General features: G+C 35.7%; 1 protein-coding gene across 4 annotated transcripts; it reads right to left on the bottom strand.

The window, feature by feature from the left end:
- Positions 1 to 4830: 4830 nt before the first annotated feature.
- On the bottom strand, positions 4831 to 23454 carry LOC106051704 (uncharacterized). Of its 4 annotated transcripts, none has more exons than XM_056010506.1 (16): positions 23135 to 23454; positions 22488 to 22601; positions 20530 to 20714; positions 18597 to 18804; positions 17376 to 17663; positions 15638 to 15740; positions 14772 to 14805; positions 14119 to 14175; positions 13886 to 13942; positions 13023 to 13136; positions 11080 to 11139; positions 10341 to 10454; positions 10160 to 10252; positions 8733 to 8777; positions 8454 to 8535; positions 4831 to 6711 (listed from the first exon to the last, which is right to left on the bottom strand). In XM_056010506.1, exons 2-16 carry the CDS (start codon positions 22546 to 22548, stop codon positions 6677 to 6679), a joined length of 1536 nt encoding a protein of 511 aa, XP_055866481.1. In that variant the 5' UTR covers positions 22549 to 22601; positions 23135 to 23454; the 3' UTR covers positions 4831 to 6676. The 4 variants fall into 4 exon arrangements, with proteins under 4 accessions (XP_055866481.1, XP_055866484.1, XP_055866482.1 ...); XM_056010509.1 differs by having other exon boundaries at positions 14119 to 14172; XM_056010507.1 differs by having other exon boundaries at positions 23166 to 23454.
- Between the last annotated feature and the right edge of the window lie 4183 nt (positions 23455 to 27637).

Raw genomic sequence — 27637 nt, 5'->3', positions numbered from 1 at the left:
GGAGCGGACAACCCGAGAGATGAACCCCCCACCCATACACTACACCATCTTTGCTCTGACCAAAACATCAGTACGTGTCTCGTTCACAATATAATTGACTTTGACGTCACGATATCGTCCTGTGTTTCATGGATAGCATGTTTGTTTTTTTAAATAATACTTCAACCTTCAACATGGTCAACCTACATGGCAGGAAAAAAAGCTGAATGTCTTCCACCTCCGATGCCTAAGGCGGATCTTTAAAATAAGGTGGCAAGATAAGATAACCAACGAGGAAGTGCTACAAAGAGCAGGGTGCCAGGACATCCGCTCTGTTATCAGCAGCAGACGCCTTGGCTGGCTTGGCCACGTTCATAGAATGCCAGTAGGTCGACTTCCACAGGACATCCTCATACACAACAGAAGCAGAAAGAAGGGTGAAAATGCAACGGCGCCTGGTGATTATATATGCCCAACCTGTGATCGCAGCTGTGTATCAAGGATTGGCCTCTTTAGTCACACAAGAAGTTGCAAAGAGAAAAGATAATCTCTCGAGACGTAAAATGCCACAGACTTCAACCTTCCAGCACTTTACTGACATGCCCAGGTCAGTGTCATTGTACTCTAATGGGGAAAAAAGGAAAAGGAAATTTACTTGGGAATACTCACAGTAAGCTAATACAGTACTTTTGAAAAACAAAAGAGTTAAAATACAATAACAGTACAGTCCAAAAAGATTGAAAATGCAGTTGCAAATAGTTGAGCGAAACAAGTGTAGAGATAACTGCAGTACTTTGATAACCTGCAGCATTTACTTTAAGGACAAAGAAAAGGTTTACCAATGAGAGGAAGCAAAGAAGTGATACCCCTGAACCTCCCAGTTTGGCTCTATCATTCCACTATATTACTCCATAAATTAACTTTTCACTTTTAAACTGACCTGAAACCAATTAGGTTCACCTTAAGTACTTGAAAACATTTAACCCTTAATGCGCGTGTGGTAGTTTAGCCTCCATGTGTATGCACTCATTGTAAAACAACTCAGCACTTTAAGTAAGCGCACGTAATCTGTTGTCTAACATCAAGTGAAGATTTCCCCATTTGTTTTATTCTGATTTAGGCTTCCCTCAGTCTTCAGTCCTTTAAAACAAAGCTTATCAAAGAGGGAGAACTCCGCACTTACAACTATATCTCTCAATAGCGTAGAAATTATTTCCTTTATTCGATATATTTAGTTAATTACCAATAATTAATTGGCTTGTTGGATAATTTCTAAATGGATTCATGTTTTTGTTAGATACAATAAATAGTTGGTTAAAGTTCAACTTGATCCGAGAATGGGTGCGGCAGAAAAACGTGTACTATTATCTAAGATGATAATTCCTACATATTCAGCCATTCCATTGTTGGCATCAAAGAAAATAATTTATTACCAGTAATTATTTGAATAATTGATTCTTTTTAAAACTGATTCATGCATTGTCTACGCTAATGAATGATTGTGCGAAGTTTCAACTTGATCCGAGAATGGGTGTGGAAGAAATATCCTCTACTAACTTTTTACCAGACAGACAGACAGGCAAACAGACAGAGCGAGTTGATATAAACTTTACACAAATTAGGTCTTACGTAGATGTCCTAGTGTATAAGATTAATGTACAAAGAATATTCTATGAATGGAGTCTTTATCGCGTGACATTATTTATAGCGTTGTTTTAACGTCAGAGGTCGAGGTCTAAAAATACTTGGGACCAAAAATGTTTTCCCAGAGTAACCCCCACTGCATGTCAAGGCCAATCAGTGACCTCAAAGCCCTGATGTTATCTGAGTTAAGTTACACAAATTCAAGGTCATTAGTTATTCTGCAATAGTTGAATTCGTTCAAATGACTTCTTTGTATGTATGAATCTTGTTTTTTAAGGTCTAAACATGCTCTGCTTCAGAAGTTTAGTACTAGATAGTATGTTTACGATACACTAAAATAATGTCCAGAATAATAATGGACCTCATTTACCAATCGTAAACAAACAACATAGAGCCACATGTTTCCCTATCTCTTCTATACAATTAACGATCTAATTTTAATCAACAATGGTTATCACGTGACAGTTTTTTTTTTCGTTGTTGTATCAATATTATCACGTGACCTTTCGTTTTTTGGTGAATGAGGTCCGTTAAACATGATTGTTGCCTAACTGAAAGAAAAAGGAATAAGCTTTAAATGTAACATTATTCCTATTCGTAGCAGCTATTATCTTAGTATCAAATCTCGTTAGTTCTCCAAATTGTATGCACTTTTTTTTTAATTATGTCTACATGGGGATCCTAAACACACTTACTTGACTGGTACAAACTAAAGGATACAATTACACTTAATGTAAGCTTTGTTGTTGTTTTTTAAAAAGTATTTAGAAAGTTTTAGTGGTAAGATCGAGTGAATTTTGGTGGTCTCTATCGACTGGATGGCAGATTAGGATTAAGAACATGAAAGAACGATTCTCAATGTGTTTTTTTTTTACTTCAGTCGTTTACGTCAGTGTTTATCTCCAAGTTCGTATCTTCGAGTGTTTATCTCCAAGTTCGTATCTACGAGTGTTTATCTCCAAGTTCGTATCTACGAGTGTTTATCTCCAAGTTCGTATCTACGAGTGTTTATCTCCAAGTTCGTATCTACGAGTGTTTATCTCCAAGTTCGTATCTATCTTCGAGTGTCTATCTCCAAGTTCGTATCTATCTACGAGTGTTTATCTCCAAGTTCGAATGTATCTTCGAGTGTTTATCTCCAAGTTCGTATCTATCTACGAGTGTTTATCTCCAAGTTCGAATGTATCTTCGAGTGTTTATCTCCAAGTTTGTATCTATCGACGAGTGTTTATCTCCAAGTTCGAATATATCTTCGAGTGTTAATCTCCAAGTTTGTATCTATCTACGAGTGTTAATCTCCAAGTTTGTATCTATCGACGAGTGTTTATCTCCAAGTTCGAATATATCTTCGAGTGTTAATCTCCAAGTTTGTATCTATCTACGAGTGTTAATCTCCAAGTTTGTATCTATCGACGAGTGTTTATCTCCAAGTTCGAATATATCTTCGAGTGTTAATCTCCAAGTTTGTATCTATCTACGAGTGTTAATCTCCAAGTTTGTATCTATCGACGAGTGTTTATCTCCAAGTTCGAATATATCTTCGAGTGTTAATCTCCAAGTTTGTATCTATCGACGAGTGTTTATCTCCAAGTTCGAGTATATCTTCGAGTGTTAATCTCCAAGTTTGTATCTATCTACGAGTGTTAATCTCCAAGTTTGTATCTATCTTCGAGTGTTTATCTCCAAGTTCGTATCTATCTTTGAGTGTTGATCTCCAAGTTCGTATCTATCTTTGAGTGTTTATCTCCAAGTTCGTATCTATCTTTGAGTGTTGATCTCCAAGTTCGTATCTATCTACGAGTGTTTATCTCCAAGTTCGTATCTATCTTTGAGTGTTGATCTCCAAGTTCGTATCTATCTTTGAGTGTTTATCTCCAAGTTCGTATCTATCTTTGAGTGTTGATCTCCAAGTTCGTATCTATCTACGAGTGTTTATCTCCAAATTCGTATCTATCTTTGAGTGTTGATCTCCAAGTAAATGTTGATCTGCATGTAAGTGTTTATGGAGGTCAGTGTCTAGATCCAGGTAAGTGTTGATCTCTAGGTAAGTGTTGATCTCTAGGTAAGTGTTGATCTCCAAGTTAATGTAAACCTATTAGTTAGTGTTGATCTCTAGGTAAGTGTTGATCTCCAAGTTAATGTAAACCTATTAGTTAGTGTTGATCTCTAGGTAAGTGTTGATCTCCAAGTTAATGTTAACCTGCTGGTTAGTGTTGATCTCTAGGTAAGTGTTAATTGAGTGATTGCGTTTCCATAATAGTTTTATATTTTCTTCTTTAACCTATTTAATATTTTTGGCATTTGTTTATTGAGTGTAATATCTATAAGCTTAGATTTTAGATTAAATTTTATTTCAGCGGATACAGTATGAAAGCTAGGCAGGTCTTCAGGTTCTTACAAAGTGACTGGTCTTGTGTATAGGCCCTAGACCAACAACAATAAATCTGTGCGAATTTTTATTTTTACCAAATGGTTTTTGTTTATCGCTGTTTCATGCTTTTGGCTTTGTCAATACGCTATGATCCTATTCACTTGTCTTGACCAGTTGGGACTATGGGGGAAATAAAAAAACGGTATATCTGGTTGCATTGTACTCAAATAGTTTTTTAAAAGCATTTATAAAAAAAAAAGGGGGGGGGGAAACTACTCCTCAATCCGACGTAATAACCACTCTGCTATTGAGGTGCATATGAAAATAGAAGATCTATTGTCTGTATTTTAAGCGACGACCTATAAAAGGGCAAAGTCAGCTTATACTACCATTTCAGTGTCAAGTATAATTTCTTTCCCTTGTTCAAGATACCTAACAAAATAATTAATTACAAATAATTAATTAACTAATTGGTAATTTTTTTTTTTATTGATTCTTGTCAGGTAGAAGAGATAGCTGTGCAAAATTTTTGCTTGATCCGAGATTGGGTGCCGTAGAAATAACGTGTACAAATCAATACAGACATTACAGACAGACAGAGTGAGTTGATAAAAGTTTTGTAAAAAGCCCTTCCGGGGCAACGGCCTTGTCTGCATTAATGTTGCAAAACATGTATTTGTCAGACTAATATATACTTCAAAGTGCTTTGTTATTCGTATCAGGGCAGATAATCTCACCAACAGGAATTCAAGTAATGGACACATTTTTAAAACCCTCTATGAAAACATGTACCTACAAATGTATTGACATATTTGATGTATAACAAATAACAATCGTTCCGATTTAATTTTTTTATTGAATTAAATATATTTATTCAGTTGTGCTTCAACCAAAAAAGAATCGTAATATCAAGAACTTCGTTCATGTACGTATATATGTCTACAACACGGCACACCGTACAACCTAATTATTGTCAAGTTTGAACAATTTCTAAACAATGTTAACCTTAATTGTTCTGAAGACATAATACTTATGGTTTTGTTTTATGTGTTTTTGGCAATGTAAAATTAAATACACATCATTATTAAAATTTAAAAAAAATGATATGTCAATTATTTTATCTGAAAAAAAAAATATGCATAATTGAGTAATTGAACATGTTACTTCCGTATAATGGCGCTAATATCTTCTTTTTCTTGGCAGTTACATACTTATATATTAAACATACATTTTAATTCAAAATGAAATAGATAAATAATCACATCATATTGAGCAATGAAAACACATTAGTTACGTTTATATAATTAAGACCATTTTTGATTATGATGAAAAATATTATAATTGCCATTTACATATTGAAATACAAACAAACTATTATCACAACATTTATCCGTACCAAAGTATGTCTTGTTTATTCGTTCAGAAGTAGCGTATAATTTTATACAAATATAAATGTAATAACGAGGAGTCTTGTATAAATGCTTATGAAGCATTTCTTATAGAGTTACATGGCATCTTTAATATATAAAGGTCTAATTCAGGGCAAGGGAACTGCTGAGGTCGTCCACCCCTCAGATACACTAGAGCATGTAAACATGTCAGGAGTAGTTGTAGTTCCCCTTTCAGACCTTGCCATATATAGGGCAGATGAAGTTAAGGTCTTCTGTTTCTTCGCCCAACAGTTTACGAGCAGGGTATCATGTGGCCAGCACAACGACAAACCGGCTTTACTTTCACTTAAAATTCAAGTACCCATTAGTTTGTGTGAACCCAAATGCGCCCTAAAAATCCCGAAATTCAAAATTAGTCTTCACCGAGATTCAAACCATGAAGCTCATGTTCGGTAGCCAAGCGCTCAACTACTTAGCCACCGAAACCCACACAGACACACACACATGACACGAAGATCTTCAAGACCGACACCAAGAGCCCGGTTCAACAAGCACTGGATAGAGCCATAAGGAGGGCTCATGGATCTACGATGAATACATCGGGATCTGAGAAAAGTCTGAAAGAGATGCAGCGTCTGGTCACTATAAAAGCCAAACAGGGAAGGATTGCCCTCTTTAAGCTGCAAATAGATTAGAACGACTTTGACGTCCATTGACGTCCCAGCACCTTTCTTGGCAGGGCATAAACGTATAACGTTAGAAGAATCTACTCTAACAATGTTCACAGATTTTAAAAATAATTGTCTTGATTATTGCCATAAAAATCTTTGTACAACTAATTTCCTTTTATTGTCAACAATGTCAACATCAATATTTTTAGTAATCACAACACATTTAAAATAAACTGTCTGTCAATGGTCAACATTTTACAAATATACACGGTATGTACGTCAGTCAATATAAAAAAAAATATATATCAAAAGGTTTTCAGCATTCTAGCGGACAGAACAGTTTGACAAAAATCATGAGTCTGAAATTAGCAAGTACATTTACACTATTGCCACTATGAAATTTTCAGACATTTTGTCCATAAAATGTTCAGTGCCTAGAAAAAGTATAAACGCACATAAACTATGTGATGAAAAAGTCCAACAATAATTGTTACTCTGGGAAACAAACGAGCGGTAATCCAGGCAATAGCGTAAGTAACTATATTTCAATTAGTATTGTTATCCGAATGCGTTAGCTTGAGCACCATTGAAGAATATTCTAATACATTGTAAGTTTGCAATCAGACTTCCATATCTCTAGTTTTATTTTGATTGCCTGAAAGGAAACATATTTCAATAGTGATTTATTCTTAATAAATTTTGAAATAAAAAGAGTTAAAATAAACACGAATTTTACAAAAGCACATCAAAGCAAAATACAAATTAATATATTATATATTCAGATTTTACGATCTAAAGGGCAGATGATGTAAAGGTTATTTGTTTCTAAGGCCGAGCATAACGAGAGTCTCATGTGGCCAGCACAACGACCAACCTCCTTTACTTTCTCCTAACGAATGTCAGGTACCCATTTAAGTTGGGTGGACTCAGGGTAATTTCAAGATGTCTATATCGGTAGAGGAGGGGGGGGGGGGAGGGTGTCAAATGAGCTAGTTTTCGACGTTACTACAAAAGAATTTTACGTCATAGTCCAAATGCTGCAAGGGGGCAGGGGATGGCAATGGAATGGGTTCAAACCCGAACTATCGGAACGTCAGTCAGAGCGCTAACCACACGACCGTAAATAGAAGAAAGAAAGAATCCAACCACATCCCAGTGACACTACGTGGAGGTGCCCTGGCCTGCTGTGGGCACATCTTTCCATTCGGATCTATCCTGCGCTTTACGTCTCCATGCCCGGACTTTGAGCTGTTGTAGATCTGCCTCTACGTCATCAAGCCAACGTGCTCGTGGTCTTCCATTGGGAAGCTTGCATTCTGTTTTTTTTGCAGGCGAACAGTCTTTGCTCCTCTGTTCTCTGACATTCTTCAAAGTGACCTGCCCCCAACGTAATCTGTTCCTTTTTATTTTTGTCACCATGTTTGTATATTTCTTGGCTGGTGCGAATCCTCCATCCGGCTTACTCATGTATGGCACCATAAATTTTCTGAGGATTTTTTTCTTTCCCAAGTATTTAACAGATTTTCTGTTTTTGTCAGTGTCCAGGTTTCACTTGCATACATAACTACTGGTCTTTTGATTGTTTTATAGATAGAAAGAATGGACACAATTTTTTTTTTGTTTTTGGCACTAACTTGGCATTTTCTTTAAAGACTAGCGTCTGTAAATAGCGGGAACATACCTATGGCCTCATTCAGTTACGAAACGACCAGAGATCAACTCATGGAGATAAGATGAATGCCTGGGCACTACGTATGGTAGGAACAATGTCAACAAGACAGCTATTCCCCCCTCTCTATGCAGTTGATCTGTCCAAATGAACAGCAAGGGATGATACAGTTAAGGATCAGCGGCGTCGCAAGCTCTGCTAGGGTGTAGCGCTGTGTGCTTCAATCTGCCTAAGGGTGGCAGGCTTTAATTTATTTTTTCTCAGGGTTAACTCCTGAAGCCTTTTCCCTTTTAGGGTATATGTGCATAGCAACACAGATTTGAATTCAGTGTTTTCCTTCTCCTAGGTTGGTAACCATCCAAAGATAACGAGACTATCCTGCCCGAAGCTTACTGGTTTTTCGCCAGTTACTCGCCTTTGCCCGTTTTCCTGTTAATGATAACGGTTCCACCGGACCCTGTATTTAAGCTACACTAAATGGCTAGGAGGCCATTTGAGACGCAAGCTATTGGAAGCATTTTATAGTTAGTGGCCTGCTTCTTTTCATAATCACATCTGGCAATGACAACCTTACGGAACCAAATGAGTCAATAATTCGTATTAAGTGTTTGTAGTTCTATGCTTGAGTAATCCTTTGCCATATTTGGGTTTTTTAATGTCTGTGGTAATGATAGGTTTTTATTATTTAACAAAAACACAACCAAGATCGTCAAAAGAGATGAACAAACCTTTTTTCAGAGTGAAGGCTGAAAAGCTTTCAATGTCCTTGACAACAGGCTGGAACTTTTCTTTGAGTTCTTTTGGTGGCTTCTGAAGTATTCAAATTATAATTAGAGGCCTACAAATTAATTAATTTATTAACAGCAGCCATGAAAAGAGATCAGATATTTCTTTCTGAAGCTTATTGCGACAACATACTGTATATATAGAATTATATGACAATTCTGATACTATAAGATATATTTTTTTAGACGGTCATGTAAATTAACATGAAAGGGTTTGCTTACCGAAAAATTTACCGGATCATTTTCTGCATTGTTATAGTAAGTATCCTGTTAAAAGAAATGGATACATAAAATAACAAATGTTATCTTATTATCCTAATCTATATGTAATTTATTATTATGTTAGAAACAAACGAGTATTCATTAACTGGCGCTGCCAGGGTCGAGTTTCTTTAAAGAGAAACAAAATTCATCGTAGTTCCTTTATCAGTTTCCACTGAGGAATTTTCTGGTGATGTGGCAGGTCTGCAGAAGTACCGCCCTCTGACAGGCAACGAGAATGTTCCTAGGAATGCCAAGGGCATTGAAGGTATCTGTGAGGTCAGTTGTAATTATCCCCTCGGTTGATATGACAATGGGGTATATTGTTGTTTTAGATAATTTCCATAAACGCTTAATTTCCAAGTCTAGGTTCCCATATTTTCGCTGTTTTTCCAGCTCAGTTTTTTTTTTTTTTTAAATTATGAGACTGTGGTACGGCTATGTCAATAATGGTAGCGGCTTTTTCTTTTTTATCGATGAGCAGCAGATCAGGGCGATTAAAATCTACCGTTTTGTGGGTCAAATAGGCCTATCCCAGTAAAGTATTATTGTTATTTTGGGGGCGCGGTGGCTGAGTGGTTAAGCGCTCGGCTTCCGAATATGTGGTCCTGGGTTCCAATCTCGATGAAGACTGGGCTTTTGAATTTCGGGATTTTTAGGGCGACCTTGATTCCACCCAATTCTAATGGGTACCTGCCTTTAGTTGGGGAAAATATAGGCAACATAGCACCCTTTTTGTTAACCGTTAGCCAAGGAAACAGATGACCTTAACATCATCTGGCAAGGCCTGTAAGGGAAACTTTATTATTATTATTATTAATATTATTAATATTATTATTGCAGATTTAAACAAATTTCTATGTACCATAATTATTAAAGATTGTTCAATAATATCAGTTAGTCGACTATGGCAAAAAGGGGTACCGACCGTACATAAAATTCTATGATAAGTCAGTGCTTTTGTGGCACGCTTACCACTGGTGGTACTTCAAGCCATGCTAAGAGCTAATCATGTAGCCTCTTTTATTTCCCACGAATTGAAGTCTTGATCTATCCGTTTTTCCTCTTTAAAAAATTTTCACACCAAAGTTAATATCTAAGATAATGTAGAAACGGATGTTTAATTGTTGAGCCTGTGGTTTAAGCTTCAATTATCTGAAATGAGGTACGGTGAAACCATTGGATGAAGCCATCTTAACGTCTAAGCATTGACTTGTCAGTTCCTTGACATGTACACACCTCCCTTTATTATTCTATAGTCATTGAAGTCTCATTAGTTTAACATTTCTTTGAAGTTATATTGATTATAATTACTTAGTCTTTTATTGTTAATGCATAGTTATTTATTTGTAAGATATTTTTTTAAACAAAAGGTAACTAAGAATTACCGAGTATGATTCTGTAGGTGTCTGTTCTTCAGCTGCATACTGTTTTTGTGCACCTTCACAACCAGTAACTTGTAACGAAGACTTAGCCTCAATCTAACAGAAAATATGTAGAATAATTATTATCATCAGAGAAAATATTTCTTTTGATTTAAATATTAGAGTTTATTGTTTACATAATTACCGGTGTCGAAGAACCTGCATCTATACATTTCTGTTCTTCAATTTCACGTGTATTGTGATCTTCTGGGCTTTCGAAAGCATCAGGAGGAGTAAGCAGGGAAGTCATATAATCAGCCTAGATGCAAAGATTGACTTTAGAGTTTTTTCATATCTATAATTACATACAACAATCTACAGCTGTAATACCACTTAACAATTACAATGAATTACTATGTAACTTTTACAGGGCCGAATTTAAATACTCACAATCAACTCTACAGAATTTTTGTCGCGGCAAAAAAACTTTTTTTATTTTGAAAGGTTATATAAATATCCACTAATGAATAGTAATAGTTACATCTTAAAGCATCGTATATTTCACTACAAAAAAGAAACAGAGTGTTTATCAATGTAATCTCATTTTCCATTTCAAAAAATATTTATTATGCATATTTTAATTACACAACGTTAAATTAATATGTTTGTGGCGGGTAAGGCCCCTGAGTGCTATAAATCCAGATCTACATTTACATGTTAGGAGTTCACTACAAGCGGACACTTCTTAACCAGACCACCGTAAGATCTAAAGTAGTAAAAATGAGAAAAATGGTAAAAAAAACAACACGTTTCTGACCGGTCCAAATTCGCAAATATTTTTATCTCTTATGTGGAGGCCCCTTTTTTTGTGGATACCCCGGAGAAGTAGCCCTCCTGCCTTGCCTTAAATCCGGCCCTGACGTTTAATTTAGTAGACCACTCACCTTTTCTTTCATTACTTCAGGATCCTTTCGGAGGTTGGGACTTCGTTTACCGGTCTTTTTCTGAATATAAAAGTATAAACAAATATTAAGACATAAAATGTATTGTGTAGCAGTATCAGCTTTGATGTAGGTAAAAAAACACAGTGTTATTACATAATCTGGTAGCAATATTAGCCATAAGGTTTTATTAATTTCTAAACCCATAACTCTTATGTTTACTCAAAAGTAAAGTTTCTTAAAAACAGAAGGCTAATATAATATGTAAGAAATGTGTAAGCGCAACATTTAGACGGCGGCATTAAATGCATCGCTTCTGATAGTGATAAGAGACATACACTAAGCAATAAAAATAATTTGGGTAAAAAAATGCATAGGCTAAGTGTAATTGTAATCCATTCTTGAAAAAAAACGTGACGCATAGAAATTAGCGGTCGGTAAGTTCTTTATATTATTTGAGATTTTCGCTATAATTAACCAATGTCAAAGACGCAGAATTGAACTTTTAAAAAATGCCAACTAAATTATTAGTAGAAGACCATAGACTTATATATTATATCTAGACTGGAAACCGGAAACAAATTCTTATCCGCGATTGATTGATCCACAAACCTATCTATATGTCCAGTCTAGACTCTAGAGTAGTGTATATAAGTCAATGTAGAAGACCTTAATAAACTTGATTGTGTAGTGCTAACATGTGCACATAAATAAGAACGCATTAAAACAAATGTATAGCTTATCAACAATCCCTTCATTTTGGACACAGGAGACACCATAATGCTAGCTGAGCTTTTCGGCCATGTAAGAAAAACTCCGATTGCAATAATATTAAAATGTGTTTAATATTTAAAAAAGGTGAAGATTGTTTATACTTTTAGCAATGTCTTCTATCAATGTCTTCTATCAATGACTTCTATCAATGTCTTCTATCAATGTCTTCTATCAATGTCTTCTATCAATGTCTTCTATCAATGTCTTCTATCAATGTCTTCTATCAATGTCTTCTATCAATCAATGTCTTCTATCAATGTCTTCTATCAATGTCTTCTATCAATGTCTTCTATCAATGTCTTCTATCAATGTCTTCTATCAATGTCTTCTATCAATCAATGTCTTCTATCAATGTCTTCTATCTATGTCTTCTATCAATGTCTTCTATCTATGTCTTCTATTAATGTCTTCTATCTATGTCTTCTATCAATCAATGTCTTTTATCAATGTCTTCTATCAATGTCTTCTATCACTGTCTTCTATCAATGTCTTCTATCAATGTCTTCTATCTATGTCTTCTATCAATCAATGTCTTCTATCTATGTCTTCTATCTATGTCTTCTATCAATCAATGTCTTCTATCAATCAATGTCTTCTATCTATGTCTTCTATCAATCAATGTCTTCTATCTATGTCTTCTATCAATCAATGTCTTCTATCAATGTCTTCAATCAATGTCTTCTATCTATGTCTTCTATCAATGTCTTCTATCTATGTCTTCTATCAATCAATGTCTTCTATCTATGTCTTCTATCAATCAATGTCTTCTATCAATGTCTTCAATCAATGTCTTCTATCTATGTCTTCTATCAATGTCTTCTATCTATGTCTTCTATTAATCAATCTCTTTTATCAATGTCTTCTATCAATGTCTTCTATCTATGTCTTCTATCAATGTCTTCTATCTATGTCTTCTATCAATCAATGTCTTTTATCAATGTCTTCTATCAATGTCTTCTATCAATGTCTTCTATCAATGTCTTCTATCAATGTCTTCTATCTATGTCTTCTATCAATCAATGTCTTCTATCAATGTCTTCTATCAATGTCTTCTATCAATGTCTTCTATCAATGTCTTCTATCAATGTCTTCTATCAATGTCTTTGACACCACTTCTGAAACAGTAGATTTGTTGATGTTTTAAGATAATAAATCAAACAGGAAACAATTACCGGATATACAAAATGTAAGGATGTCTCTGTCGGACTCTGATCTTCAGTTTCCACTTTATTATTGCCTTGTGTACTTCTAGCATCTGGGGTCAGTAATTCTGTCGTATCGTCATCCTTCGAAAATAATTGTAGCATATTTTGAACTTCATATTTGTACATATTAATATGCAGTATAACTATGTGACTGCTTTATGATCATATGGCTTTAATATTTCATGACTATATGTTCATACGACTATAGAAATATAGAGAATATGATTAAATCATGATATGGCTAAGCAGCCATAGAGCCAAATAAAAGTCTATGATACAACGAAAGACTACATAAATATAATTGAATGACCACGGTAACCCAGTTGCGACTTGCATAATTTTACAAATCTGATGCAGACAAATCTGTTGTCCATCAGAGGTCTATTTAAGTTTTCTTTACATCTTCTGCGCCTTTCTTATATAATGACTTTTCATTGGGCTTTATGTGTGTGTCCCGCGGCCTACGCGAGAACTATCTCTTTCAGAGGCCATCTGCTACCAGCTACTTTTCTCTATTCCAGTGAGGGAAAAACGTCACTCGAGTTGATATTTACAGCACCTCTAATACGCCGAACTATCTTTAGACGCTTTAGATCGCCCAGGAATATCGCCTTTAGCATGAGGTCGTCCCTCATTCGGGGTAAGTGTCCGACCCGGTGCGGATGTTGAAAGGTAAGTGGTTCCTCTGTACTGTCTACGCCATACTCCATCAGAACATGGATTATTTGTAAGGTATTCTTGTCAATAAATCTATATTATCATTTACCTACATCATCGTATCAGTATAAAACTAAAGACTATATGCCATAATAAATTCGTAGACAACTCACTGATTTTTCCATGTTTGGGACAGTTGGTAAATTGGACTTCTTTGTAAAAGTCTTGCTCTGAAAGTTAAAGAGGAAATAAATATAAATATATATATATATATATATTAGAAAATAATAATTTAAAAACAATAACTTGGCTATACTGTTATACAGTAGCAATATTAGCCATTGATTTTCTACGATGTAGCAATGTTTGTGATACTGTAGCACTAGTAACGTTTATATCACTTTACCTCTTCCTCGCACAAATCTCTCACTCTTTCATTTGATTCGGTCCTGAGTTTTTTCTTCTTGAAAGATAAAAGGTAAAATAATAAAAGTATGTTATTTTAGTCGATCAAGTGTTTACCAATTATAAAACAATATGTTGAAACAGTTTTTGATTTTAGACTAATTTAATTACACAGCGCGGGTCATGAGTAATAATAAAAATTTAACACTGTTTCTTTCTACAAGGAATATTACGAGGGACACAATTTAAAGCAGTGGTTAGAAGTCGCACTAACTAGTATTGAAAGATACTTTCCAAGAAAAAAGAAAGAATACGCTGCTATTAAGTCTAGTGGCGGATTAGAAAAAAAAGCAAAATCGGCTCTAACGATTTTGGGTAAAGGCGGTTGGTCATTGTGCTGTAAACATGACAACCAGATCTTTAACCGTTGGCCAAAGAAACGGATGGCCTTGACATCATCTGCTCCACAAATTGCAATGTCACAAAGAGTGAAATGTGCTACTACTTAATTATAATTACGGTCCATATGACTGCTATTATTAGCATAGTGGAACGGATGTGAGACCGTTTACATCTTTGCATTTTATTCAAACTATTTAAAATGTCATTAATGTTTTACAATGTTCTAAAATAAGAATAAAATAAATGATATACCTGTACGTGTTTCCTTCTCCAAAAGACAATAACGCTGTAAAATACAATATCAAATAGAGATATCTCAAATATATAAGATATATATTTGAAACACTAGTGCTTATGAAAGCTACATGATTAAATTAAAATGTTTGTGTTCCCCCAACGTACATACATTATAATATAAAAACTAAATGGCAATCGATGTTAAATAAGAGAAGAATACTAGCAGTTAGACCTTGACACCTAGATAGCAATATTATCATTTCAAAAGGACTAAATGACCCAGCTGCATTAGGCGTAAATCTATGCCAGTAAACGCAAAATGGCGCCTGAGTTGATCTTTAAAGCAATTACAGTGGCAACCTCTCCCTCCAGCCATATTTTTGCACTCGTACACGTTTAAGAACAATAACCTCCATTTGGTATAGTCAAAAATTTCAACAGTTACTTCTCTTGTCAAATGACCATATATCTTTTTACCATATCTCCTCTGCCTGAATTATAATCGACTCAAAAAAATAATATTTATATGTGTTTCATAGATTGCGTTTTAGTTTTCTGAATATTTTTTTTTAAATATAGAAACAAGAAACAGAATTTAGATATTAAAAATTGAATATGTCTTGATATGTATGGATGGCTGCCTGGTCGTGCGGTTTGCGCGCTGGACTGTCGTTCGGATTTATCGACGGTCAAGGGTTCAAATCCTGCCCGCTCCCATCCCCCGTCGGGAGGTTTGGACTAGGAAGTAAACTATCTTCAACTCTGAAGGGACATCCGAAACATGTAAAACAAACAAAACATGTACTTAAGATAAAAGAGCTTCGATGTACAATATAGCTATTGTAAAGTTAGAGGCCTGTTTAAATAAACATGATACTTACACAGTGACTAATACTAACACAACTGCAGAGGCTATTCCAGCTACTACACTGATTAACAGAATGTTACTGCTTGCTTCCTGTACTTCAAGGGAGGTCACCAAAGCTGTGGGAAAAAATAAGAAAAATAGCATTTATTATTATAATAATATCTATTTCTACTAAAACAAATATAAGTTCTAACATGATATTTTAATAGAAATTGTGAACCAGATATGCATATTTTTTTCATGAATAATTGTACATTTTTTTAATATTGAGATCCTGAATCTTATGTTTTGGCCCTTACCACATATTAAAGTTTAGATTATGGTGATAAATTAAAGTATACCATTTTATCGTATACTATAGTATAATCCAATACCCATAAATAAAGTTCCCCTTTCAGACCCAGTGGTCTATAGGGCAGATGATTTCTGTTTCTGTGGCCTACGGTTAACGAGGGTGTCATGTGGCCAGCACAACGACCAACCGCCTTTACCTTCCCCAACTAATGTCAGGTACCCATTAGAGCTGGGTGGACTCAGAGGCGCCGAAGATTCCGAAATTAAAAATTCCAGTCTTCACCAAGATTCGAACCTCGGTCCCCGGTTCGGAAGCCAAGCGCTTTACCGCTCAGCCACCGCGCCTCTAACCTATGCCCATAGCAGTCTTGAAATCCTCTGGTACACCAACGGTTCAACAGACTCAAGACTAGGTGAAGGGGAAACCATTATTTAAAATAGTGTACCCTACAATAATACTTATTTCCTTAAAATATGATTATAAAACAAAATCTTTCTCTTGAGGTAATCACCTTTTGAAAGTATGTATATAAAATATCGCTGGAATAAAAAACAACACCACTTTTAATGCAGTTCAGTTATAGTAACTTTTAAATGACAATGTTATTCAAAACTTTAAAACCAAATTTACTTTATCCAATTTTGTATCTAAAAATACTAGTCGAGTTATCCTAAGTAAATAGCAACAATGGTGGTTGAGCGGTAAAGCGCTTGGCTTCCAAACCAGGGTCCGGGGTTTGAATCCTGGTGAAGACTGGGATTTATAATTTCGGGTACCTGAAATTAGTTGGGTAAAAGTAAAGGCGGCTTGTCGATGTGCATGACACCCTCGTTAACCGAAGGTCACAGAAACAGATGACCTATAATACATCATCTGTCCAAAGTAAAAGTGACTTCTTGAAATGAACATGTAATATTATCAATAATTTCCGTTTATCCAAACCTTCTTATGTTATTATACAACAGTAGCGCCTTTGCCCTCATGGAAACATAACGCCCAAATTCTACTAAGTTTCACTCATTAAAGCTTGTTTATTCGTATTTTCAATTCAATACCAGTAAGCTTCGGGCAGGAGGGGCTCGTTAGCCTTGGTTGGCAACACCATCTAGGAGAAGGAAAACTCTGAATCCAAACCTCCTCTGCCTTGCGGCTATACCCAAACGCGGGAAAGGCTTTGGGAGACAACCCTGAGGAAAAATCAGGAGCTGGTGACCCTTAGGCAGATTGCGGCACACCGTGCTACTGATCCAAAACTGTATCGGATATTCCGTTCCTTTGGTCACATCTGCTATGGGGGGGGGGGGGCAACGTTCCGACCAGAAACAATGCCCAGGCTTTTATCTCACGTAGGAGATGAACCATAGTCGTTCTACCACTGAAAGAGGCCAATGATGAACAATGATTCGTATTTTCAATTCAATTCTAAACAAATTATCTTCAAAGTGTCATGACTTACTTATTTGGCATCTATACATTTCGTGAAAATTCTCTTTGTTGCAGAGTGAACGCCTGAGTACCACAGTGACATTAGTGTCAGCTTCAACACTGTGTTCTAAAGTAATATGCTTGTCGCCAACTGCGGGCATGGTGTTGTGACCCGTGCTCAGCTCCAGCCAGCAAGGGCCCCTCATACCTGCACAACTTGCCTCGATTTTGAGCTTTTTATTGTGTATTGTTGCCATGCAATTGTCCCCTATCGGCTCGTCATTGATGGTCAAGCTTGTTTTAACGGGAGAATTACTTTCTGTTGGAAGAATTGAAAAAAATCTTAAAGGAAAAAAAAATCCTATTACAAATATCGTGGCCATGCACAAATCTAGTTTTTAGCTAATTACTATACTCAGCATGTGTACACGCAAAATATTAGTAAAATTCTTTTTTTAAAAAAAGTAGAATAACTGCATATTTACAGTCATAAATATCTCAATACTGTAAGTTACATTTACCTTTTCTACACCAAACAAAAATAATTAATTACCACTAACTAATTGATTAATTGGTCATTTACCTTGCAATCGATTTAAGTTTTGCTAGCGACAATGAATAATTGCAAGATATATATATATATATATATATATATATACATATGCCTGGTAAACGCTATCTCTTAAAACTTCGATTATACACTTATAGAGATATTTAACCGATTTCTAAGGTGACAGCCTGCCGCTTATGATCCGAGCTAGACTGGAGAATCCACGATTATTGAGATTACATTAAATTTACTTTACATAGCATCATAGACATAAATACATATAGACTGGCCGAAGGAAGTAACTTCATGTAACTTGAAAACATGTATATCTATTGTATTCGGATTTCCGAATTATGAAAAATTGCATGATCTTCATTCTTAGAGATTAAACAAAACTACACTGCCTCCTTATTTACAATAAATATAGGTGTGTGGCTGAAATAGATATGAATACTTAACTTTTATACTGCTTATAAATGCTGTATAATAAAGTACACAAAATTGCAAGTCACAAATTTTCGTTTCATAAAACTCTTTCATCGGCCAGTCTAGATTTATTTAGGTATATGATAGCAACATTTAAAAAAAAGTACCGAATCGAAATATTAAATTCATATATTTCGTGTTGAAAAAAAAAAGGTAACCAGTTTGCTTGACGTCTCTATTTGTGTTCGCTAAAAAATAAAATAATATGATGATTACCTCGCCAAGAAGACAATGAGATCTGGTTAGAAACTGTGGTAGAGTTTTTCATCATAAGATAAGCCCTGATAAGCCCACTGTATTCAGTTGTCACGGCGCTGAGATTGACAACAAATTGATAAGTGTCGACAGTTTCAGTTGGCTGACAGTAGCAAATGTCTGAGACAGAAGTGTTCTCACACTGAGACTTGGTATCTACAAGACAGAGCTGAAACAAATGTGCAGAACATATTGAGAACAAGTAGTATGTATTTCATGTATTTCATGTATTTAATGTATTTCATGTATTTCATGTATTTCATGAAGGGGTCAAGATGGCTAAGATGTAAATTACTTGACTATCATACCCAGGGGTATGAAGTTCATATCCCGGTATAAGATGTTAGTTTGAGCCTCGGGTCTCTTCAGAATGTTTCTGAGTTAACCTTTCTCTAAAAGGTTGGTGAATGAAAGAAAAAGTGAAGGCTACATAACACTGTCGACCAGAGAAACAGATATGTTTTATGTAAAGTTATCCTTTCGGACCTTACGGTCTATAGGGCGAATGATGTAAAAGTCTTCTGCGCCTGTGATACATAGTTAACGAGGGTGTCATGTAGCCAGGACAACGACAAACCGCCTTTATTTTTCCCCAACTAATGCCAGGTACACACTAAAGCTGGGTGCCCAAAGTTGACGAAATTTAAAGTCCCAGTCTTCACCAGGATTCGAACTTGGGACCCGAGGTTCGGAGGCGAAGCGCTTAACTGCTCAGCCTTCCGCGTTATGTAGCCTGCCCTATATATTTCCATGTCTGAAAAATAACTTTTTGACTATTTATTTTATGTTAATATGTTAGTCTGTTTATGTTAATATGTTAGTCTGTTTATGTTAATATGTCAGTCTGTTTGTATCTCCCCCATCAACTGCCTTTTAATCTTTTTAAGTTTTGGGGGCACCATATATGATCTGTCGACATTCTATCTCATTTCCTCTCTCTCTTTTGCCAGAATTAGAGTATCTTTCATTGACAGGTCTGTCCATACCTTAATGTTTTCTGCCCATCGCAGATTTGTTAAATGTATAAATATCACACGATCAAAATAGTGTAGTTGTTTTTTTTTTTGGTCAAGTTTTAACACAACTCCGTATCACCCATTGATCTCGACAAACAATCATAAGGAATAATGAGACGGTAGAGAGGTGCCATCGCCAGATATGCCAAGAATAAGGGGGGGGGGGCATTTCAAGATTAAGAACAAGCGCCAATAGCTAGAGACATTTACTCTAGTGGTAAACAACTTTTTGTTTGAACTAAGAGGCTGATATTCATTGCATATTGCTTTTTTTTTTGCTGAGACTACCCTGCAGCGTGTTCCAGAAGGTGGCAGTGTTGTGATAGTTTCACTGTTCTCGTGCATAGAAAGTCACGCCCCCTCAGTACTGATCCCCCCTCCTGTTATGGACGTTGACTCACGGTACTAAGGGACTAATGTACAACTAAACCGCAGCAGACGTATAATATCTTAACTTGTAATATTTCAATATATTGAATTCCTTCTTTGTGAAAAAAAACTAGATATAACTTTTATTAAAATATAGATATAATCACCTTGTGATGAAATGAAATAAATATATTAGACTTTAGTAAAAATATAAAATGGTATTTTAAACAAAATCTAACTCACTACAATAACACGTCTTTTCAGCCTTTCGTTCCGGAGCCGTCTCCCCTAACTAAGACCACTGACGACACTGCCTCTTTTCTTGCATCATTCAAAACCAATAGCTAACTTTTTCCCATCATCATCATAGAAACACACACTCCATAACACACACACACACGCACACACATCTATCTCTTTCAGCCAAGCTCGGTATCGGGGCCAACTCCCTGTCGCGGTGAACTAGGTCTACCCAGCAGGCAGCATTGAGGCTCAAGAATATTTCTTACCAATTTGAAGTCACCAGCGGCCTCAGATTTCTGGTCGAAGATGATGTAGCTCGTCCAGTTGGGTTGTTTCGGTAAGTGTGCTACACCCCTCAGTACCATTCCGTCAGTGCCTGCTCTAAGTGTTTCCATACATTCGTCTGTGTCTTCACCATTGTCGTAAAACTTTACACTTTGGCTGCGTGTGCCTGGACATCGGAAACAGCAAGCACAATTTTATGTTTATTTCTATAACACTAGCTGGATATGACCCGCGGCCTGCGGGACTTAGCTTTGGTATTACTGAACTACTGGTTTGAATTCAGATCTATGTTGAACTTACAGAATGTTCCCTTCACATTTTTTATTTTGCCACGAAACTAAAAGTAGAGTGTGAAAGTGGGTTTACCCGTTCTGCCAACATATTCATATCCATGAAAAAAATATTTTCAAAAAGGGTTTACCCGATTTGTTAAAAAGTTTGACTTCTTTAATAAAGATACAATTATGTTATTTTGTGTCTATTTTTAGGACCCACCGTGGGTCATTAAACACACACTGCGGTCTCTGCAATGATCTAAGGAAAATGTATGCCAAGTTTTATCAAGATTGGTCAAATGGTTTTGATTTTTATTCGGGACATACACACATACATACTCCTTACTTAAAATTATATATCTAATATATATTAGATAATTGTATTTAAAACAATTAACATAAGAAAAACATACAAAACTATGAGGAACACCAAATTTATTGGGGTGGGGGGGGGAGGTGAAATATATTACTAATTCGTTTTGACCAAATTGTAAAAACTCAGTCATTTCTGTGCATAAATATGTAATCCATATGGTCTTCAAGTGCACTACTATTTTATTATAGATTTGTTTATCATGTATGTTTAGCTGGTTGTTTTTATAATGACTAGAAAATAGTGCAATGGTTCCCACTAAACAAGAAGAAAAAATACGATTGTAAATCTAGTGTTCGGGTTAGGATTATTTATATATCAGTGTGTAGCCGTTATGTTTCCCTGCAAGGTTAATCTATCATTGTTCAGCCAATGAAATAGCTTATAATAATACACATTTAAAAAAAAAGACTTTGTCGAGGTTTTTTTTCATTTCATGACGTATTTTCTATTTATAGACTCGGGAATTCGTACTAACCTATCTTGCTATCTTGCTATTGAACATTCAATTCTATCAGCCTGTATTAAAAGTATTGATTGATTAGCTATTTTTAGATTGTCCTTCTGGTAGAGTAATTCTAAACAATGGACCTCATTCACCAATCGTAAACAAACAACATTTTGCCACGTGGTTCTCTATATCTTCTATACAAATTAAGCAATCCATAAAGGCTGTCACGTGATACGTAATTTTCATTGTTTTATCAATATTATCACGTGGCTAAATGTTGTTTGTTTACGATTGGTGAATGAGGTCCATTGAATGCTTGTTTCTGTGTCAGAGCTAGACTACCCTTGTATTCCACAACCACAGGTGTCCGCAGCCCGCCTTGTATTCCCACACCTTGAATGCCCACATCCCTGTATCAGCTACCGCAAGCAGGCCTGCCTTGGGCAAAATGAAATTGGTGCCCCAAACGAAATAGAAAATAAACATTAATCAGCGAAAATATAAAATTACGCAACTTATTTAAAACCTTGTCAGGCTAGTGTACTCCAACGATAACATTGGGCAATGTCGCTATTTCTTTTCTATAAAATTGTTTTGAGTCCTGAACGAGGCCCCATTAATCGAGGCTGCCTAGTTTGCCTATGCCTAAGGCAGGCCCTGCCGCAAGTGCCCATAGCCCTTTATTCCAAAACCCTCAGTGCCCAAAGCCTTGCAGAATACTGACTCTCAGAGCCTTCCATGTTTTGATTACGATGATGAACCGTTAAAACGAATATATCGAAAATATCTTTTATGTTTTCAAAATAAATATAAATCTTTTTTTAAACTGTAACTTCTTACCTGTCAGGTTAAGTGCACAAATTATTGTCAAAGTCAAAATTAAGAAATAAAATTGTGACATCGCTGACAATCTGACACCAACGTTTCACTTGAAATAATTAAATAATACACAAACTGCAAAATAAAATTTAACATATATTAATATTAATTAGAAACTGGTATTTTAATGCCTAGCTCTAAGGGGGCATTTTTACATTATCATAACATGAATGTTTTGATTTGTTTTTGTTTTTTTATCTAGAAAATACCTTTCATTAACTCTTTCTCTCCGTAATTATTTACCACATTCTAGTGGCATCAACGTTGGTATCGTTAGTTAGGAGAGAATAAGTTAGAAAAACAATTGAAACTTTGGTAAACTATTACTTTGAAATGAAACATAGAATAGTATTTAGTCTACTTGGTGTCTAGTTGTGCATCGCATTTGAACGTGTGTTTTTGTTCTTGATTGTTTTCGAGGATTCCTGTCCCTAGTATCCAGTGCATTGTTTGTCTTAGATGTACTACCATCTATTATTCAAATTCTTATTACCTTTTTTTTTTCAATTTTACACTCATAAAATGGCCTAATGGTGTATTAAATATACGCACGTAAGTCGTACACACTTTAGATCATTGTATTGGCTACACAACGTCCTTGTACTTACTTAGAAACAAAATTGGTGAACTATTCGTTACCTGAGCACATAACACGAAACGAATTAATAATTATCATAAAATGTCCCTTAAATCACAAATATGAAGAACACTATGGCTTATAATAGCTCAAAATAACGAAAGCCCGTTGGTTATCTATGTTTAAAAACGTGTTGTTGTGTTTTATTTCTTTCACGTATAGTGGTCCTGTGATAACAATGAAATATATCAACACGAACACGTGACTGCTTGTTTATTGAATCTGTGTTGAGGTGTTAGGGGAAGATCTTATATACCTTACACATCTGAAACGTACGTCTTATCTCCCCTAGACAAAAAAAATCAAAGACAAAAATAAACTTAAATCGATATCGGGAATTACCTTGACTACATAACTTATACTTTTTCTTGGAAAATGTCTCCATTGGAAATTATATATATCATTAATCTTCTCTTCTCTTTTCCGATATATCGCAGACGTTACTTCAAATAAGAAGATAGTTACGTCCTACGCATTTCATGTGTCGATCTAGTCATGCATGTTAATCAATGACTTAAACTCTGCTAAGTCGGTTTACCTGGCTGATTCAGGCAACCCATTCCACTCTCTAATGGCACTAGGGAAGAAGGAGAACTTGTACGAATTTGTTCCAGCGTATGGAATAGGAAATGTGCGTCTATCTTTTTGTCTTTCTGAGTATTACATTTTTTCTTCTGTCCTAAAGTGTTTCTAAGTTTAGGGATTTTGCTAATGATCTTTTCATAATAAACACTTGAACACATTAAAAAGAGGCGTAGTCAGATGGGGAGAAAAGGGATGGGGGGTGCCACAAGCAGAGAGGCACCTAAAAATAAAATCATTGTAGATATTTTAGTTAGGTAATACATTCTAAGCTTATTTGTATAATATTATTAGTAGTAAATACTTTGTATGGGCGACTTCCATTCATTTAAGACAAGAAGAGATCGCTACGGAAATCATTTGTTCCGTACATCAGCAATGATGGTAGACTTATGATGGTAGACTGATGTAGACTTGTGATGGCAGACTGATGTAGACTTGTGATGGTAGACTTATGGTGATAGTCTTATTATGGTATACTTATGATGGTAGACTTATGATGTTTGACTTTGGAATGTGCTCACTGACGAATTTTTTAATGATATGGCAGGTCTTCAGCAGTGACGGGTAGCTATATTTTTTATATATGGTCAATATGCACAGAGAAGAAGTAATCCATAAAGTTGAAGCCTCAGAAGAGGACAGCTCTTATTAATAATTGTGGCAAAATATATAGGCCACTGCTGGGCATTATTAGCTATTTAACATTCTACTGCGATAATTATATCTTGTGAATCGAATTGATTTCCATTAGATACAGACTGGTGTAACTGTAAACGGACATTGTAAAAATGTTCTAAAAATAATCAATTGGAATAAAAGCTATTCCTGCTTATCGGGGATTCAGTGTTGTATGAATAAGTTCACTCGTGGTACTCGTGACGTTATTTGGGTATCCGCTCTGGTTTCGACTGTGTATTTCAAATACCTACGTGGCTCCACGAATTCTCCAACGGATATTCTCTAAAGCAGTGATGCTCAACCTCACTCTGACGGCGGGCCATTTTAATATTCGACACTCGAATCGCGGGCCACATGAAGAAAAAGGGGAAAAAATTGAATTATACAATAAACCAATTTTTATGAGAAACCCGTGAATCTAGTATTTACATTAATTCATGAGAAGTTTATTCTAAACTACTTTTAAATATCCGGCTGCATAGTTGAGACGCCAAGCCGAAGAACTGAATCTAGAATTCTAAATGTTCGTCTAAGAGACGATACGATTACGTAGCATTGGTATCACACGATTCATCACTGAAAAAGTTTGTCTCACTAATACGCGCTTGTATTAGGAGCAGATGAAGAAAACTGCACAGAACCGAGTTCGGAGGATAGGTATTGCGGTCCTTGGCTCCCCTGGGAGTGCGCAGGGTTAAGTCAGTAAGTCAATTATTGTGATCATCCATAACACTTGTTGCAGAGATTTCGAAAAGTGTATCCAAGAAAGATGGATTAGAAATCAATAGTCTGCATCACTTGAAATTATCAAGTAAGGATGTCTAGTTTGTAAGTCTATCAGTCTCAATTGTAGCTCTGTCTGGGCAATTGACCAATTGGCAAATGATGTATTTTAGAAACGAAGAATATTGTTCAATCTTAACAAGATCATCATCACATGGTCCGTAGATTTTGTTGGTGAATAATTTAACGAAACCACAGAGGCTCGGTTCGATTGACCTCTAAAACTATTGCTGTCAACCATAATTTTTGTACCATCAGTAGTCACTCCCACTCATTTCTCCAAAGGAAAAAGATTCTCTGTAATGGTTGAAACTTTTTTTGTCATAATTTTTGCATCTGGCGATCCCATCCATGCTCCAAGTAACTACTTCTTTTCTGATTTTAAAACTGTTGTTTTTATCGCGAATAAATACCAACATTTTGAGCGGTATCAGATATGTTGGTAGACTCGTCAGCGGCAACAGAAAATAGACATGCAGCCGACTCATTTTCTTCTCATTTGAGGTCAATATTCTCATCCATCTTCCACTCTAGGTGTAATCTAACAATGGCGTCTCAAGCTCTGAATGCCACCTTATTTATTTATTTGTTTGATTTCCTAAAGCTGTTTAATGTTATGTTTTTTAAAGGGAGCTACTCTTTCTATATAAAACAAATATGTTGGCTTAGTATCGATACCAATGAATTTACTCTACGTAGGGAAAGATATTTTTTAATTTTTTTTTTTGGACACTGGATTTTCTTCATATTGTGCCGACGTTTCGGCGGGCCGGATAGAACCACGTCGGCCCGCGGGCCGTATTTTGGGCATCACTGCTCTAAAGTGTACACCACATTAGTAACAACAAAGCCATTAAATAAAAATAAAAAAAATTATTGTCATCAGAATATAAGGGGTAGTGGCTTTCCCCACCATAACAAAATTAAAGGTATCTTTAATATTTGAAGACTAGATTTCATCACAGACAGAATTTTAAAAAGTAATATCGTGTCCAAAATCAAGAAGTCATGCTCTACAAGGACTGAGACAATACTTTGAAAGTCATAAATCAATATATATATATATCACATATCATTATATATATCGTATATATATTTTTGCAGCACCGAGCCCTACACCCTGGCAGAATCTGCGAAGCCGCCGACCCCAAACTGTATCGGCACTGCCGTTCCTTTGGATACATCAGCTGCGTGGAGAAGGAGGAACTGATGTGTGGGTGACATCGCTCCGACCACAGCTAATGCCTAGGCGTTTATCCCATTTCATTGAGATGATCCATGGTCGCTTCGCGACTGAAAACGGTCATAGAGAGACTTTTAAAAAAGTTTTTTACTTGAAAACAAATGCTAATTAAAAAATAAGCAAAGTGTTCCGATAAATACTCCGAAAGTGTGAAGTGTTCCGATAAATGCTCCGAATGTGTGAAGTGTTCGTCAGGGAAAAAGCTTGGGAAACACTGGCCTATTTGGATAGGAGTGAACCAGACAGGCAGTTAACAGGGATGACCAGAGCAATCGAGGGCAGTTCATCTCAGGAAACCACCGTGCAGTTATCTCAGTCATTGGAAGAGTTATCTGAGCCTTTGTTACGAAGGGCACGTGTGTAATTCTAGGGTAACTATGAAAAAGGTGGGCGGATGGTTTGGTGGTGTAGAATATGGATTTTGTTGAAATCAAGGGATGGCCTGTTGTTGGTCAAATTAATAAATACTGTCATGAATGGAGCAAACGCGAGACAAGTGATGGAGTCTTGTTTAAAGTATAATGTTTAACTAGTGTTTCTGAATACATCTGTAATGAAGAGGAAATTTTCATTAATCTATATTGAATTTATAATTAAATGTTTTGTTTTATAGAATCTTGTTTTTCAAGTTCTACATTAAGGTAAGGCGCCTGCATAGGTTTAGTTAAACTAGCTGTTTGGAACTGAAAGCAAAGGACCGGGTACCAGCATCTCTCCAACATTTGTTCGATTTATACTGAGGTAATACCTCCCTGTCTGTTGTAAAGGATGTCCAGAGATTTTATTTCTCTGTCTCGATATATTTAATTAACAATGGTTAAACTTTCAAAAAAATTAGAAACTTTGGTACTTATAAAATAAAAATATATCTATAGTTTCTTAAAATTTTTAAATATAAATAAACATTTTAAAAAGTGTAGAAAATAATAGGAGATAAAATAGTCTGCGTGAATGATGAAAGACTGAAATGCCTCATGTTTCCCGCAAAAATTAACTAGTAACCAGATTGGGAAGTGTAAAGAATGTTTACTAATTAATAATAATAATAATAATAATAATCATAATAACCCAGGTTATAGGCAAAAACTCTATCTTCGTTGCCTGTCAGAGGGCGGTACTGCTGCAGACCTGCCACATCACCAGACAATTCCTCAGTGGAAACTGTTAAAGGGACTACGATGAATT

The sequence above is a fragment of the Biomphalaria glabrata genome, chromosome 14 (assembly GCF_947242115.1).
Source record: "Biomphalaria glabrata chromosome 14, xgBioGlab47.1, whole genome shotgun sequence".
NCBI classification, from domain to species: domain Eukaryota; kingdom Metazoa; phylum Mollusca; class Gastropoda; family Planorbidae; genus Biomphalaria; species Biomphalaria glabrata.
The sequence above is the reverse complement of the archived record's forward strand: the minus strand, read 5'-3'. Positions and strand labels throughout refer to the sequence as shown.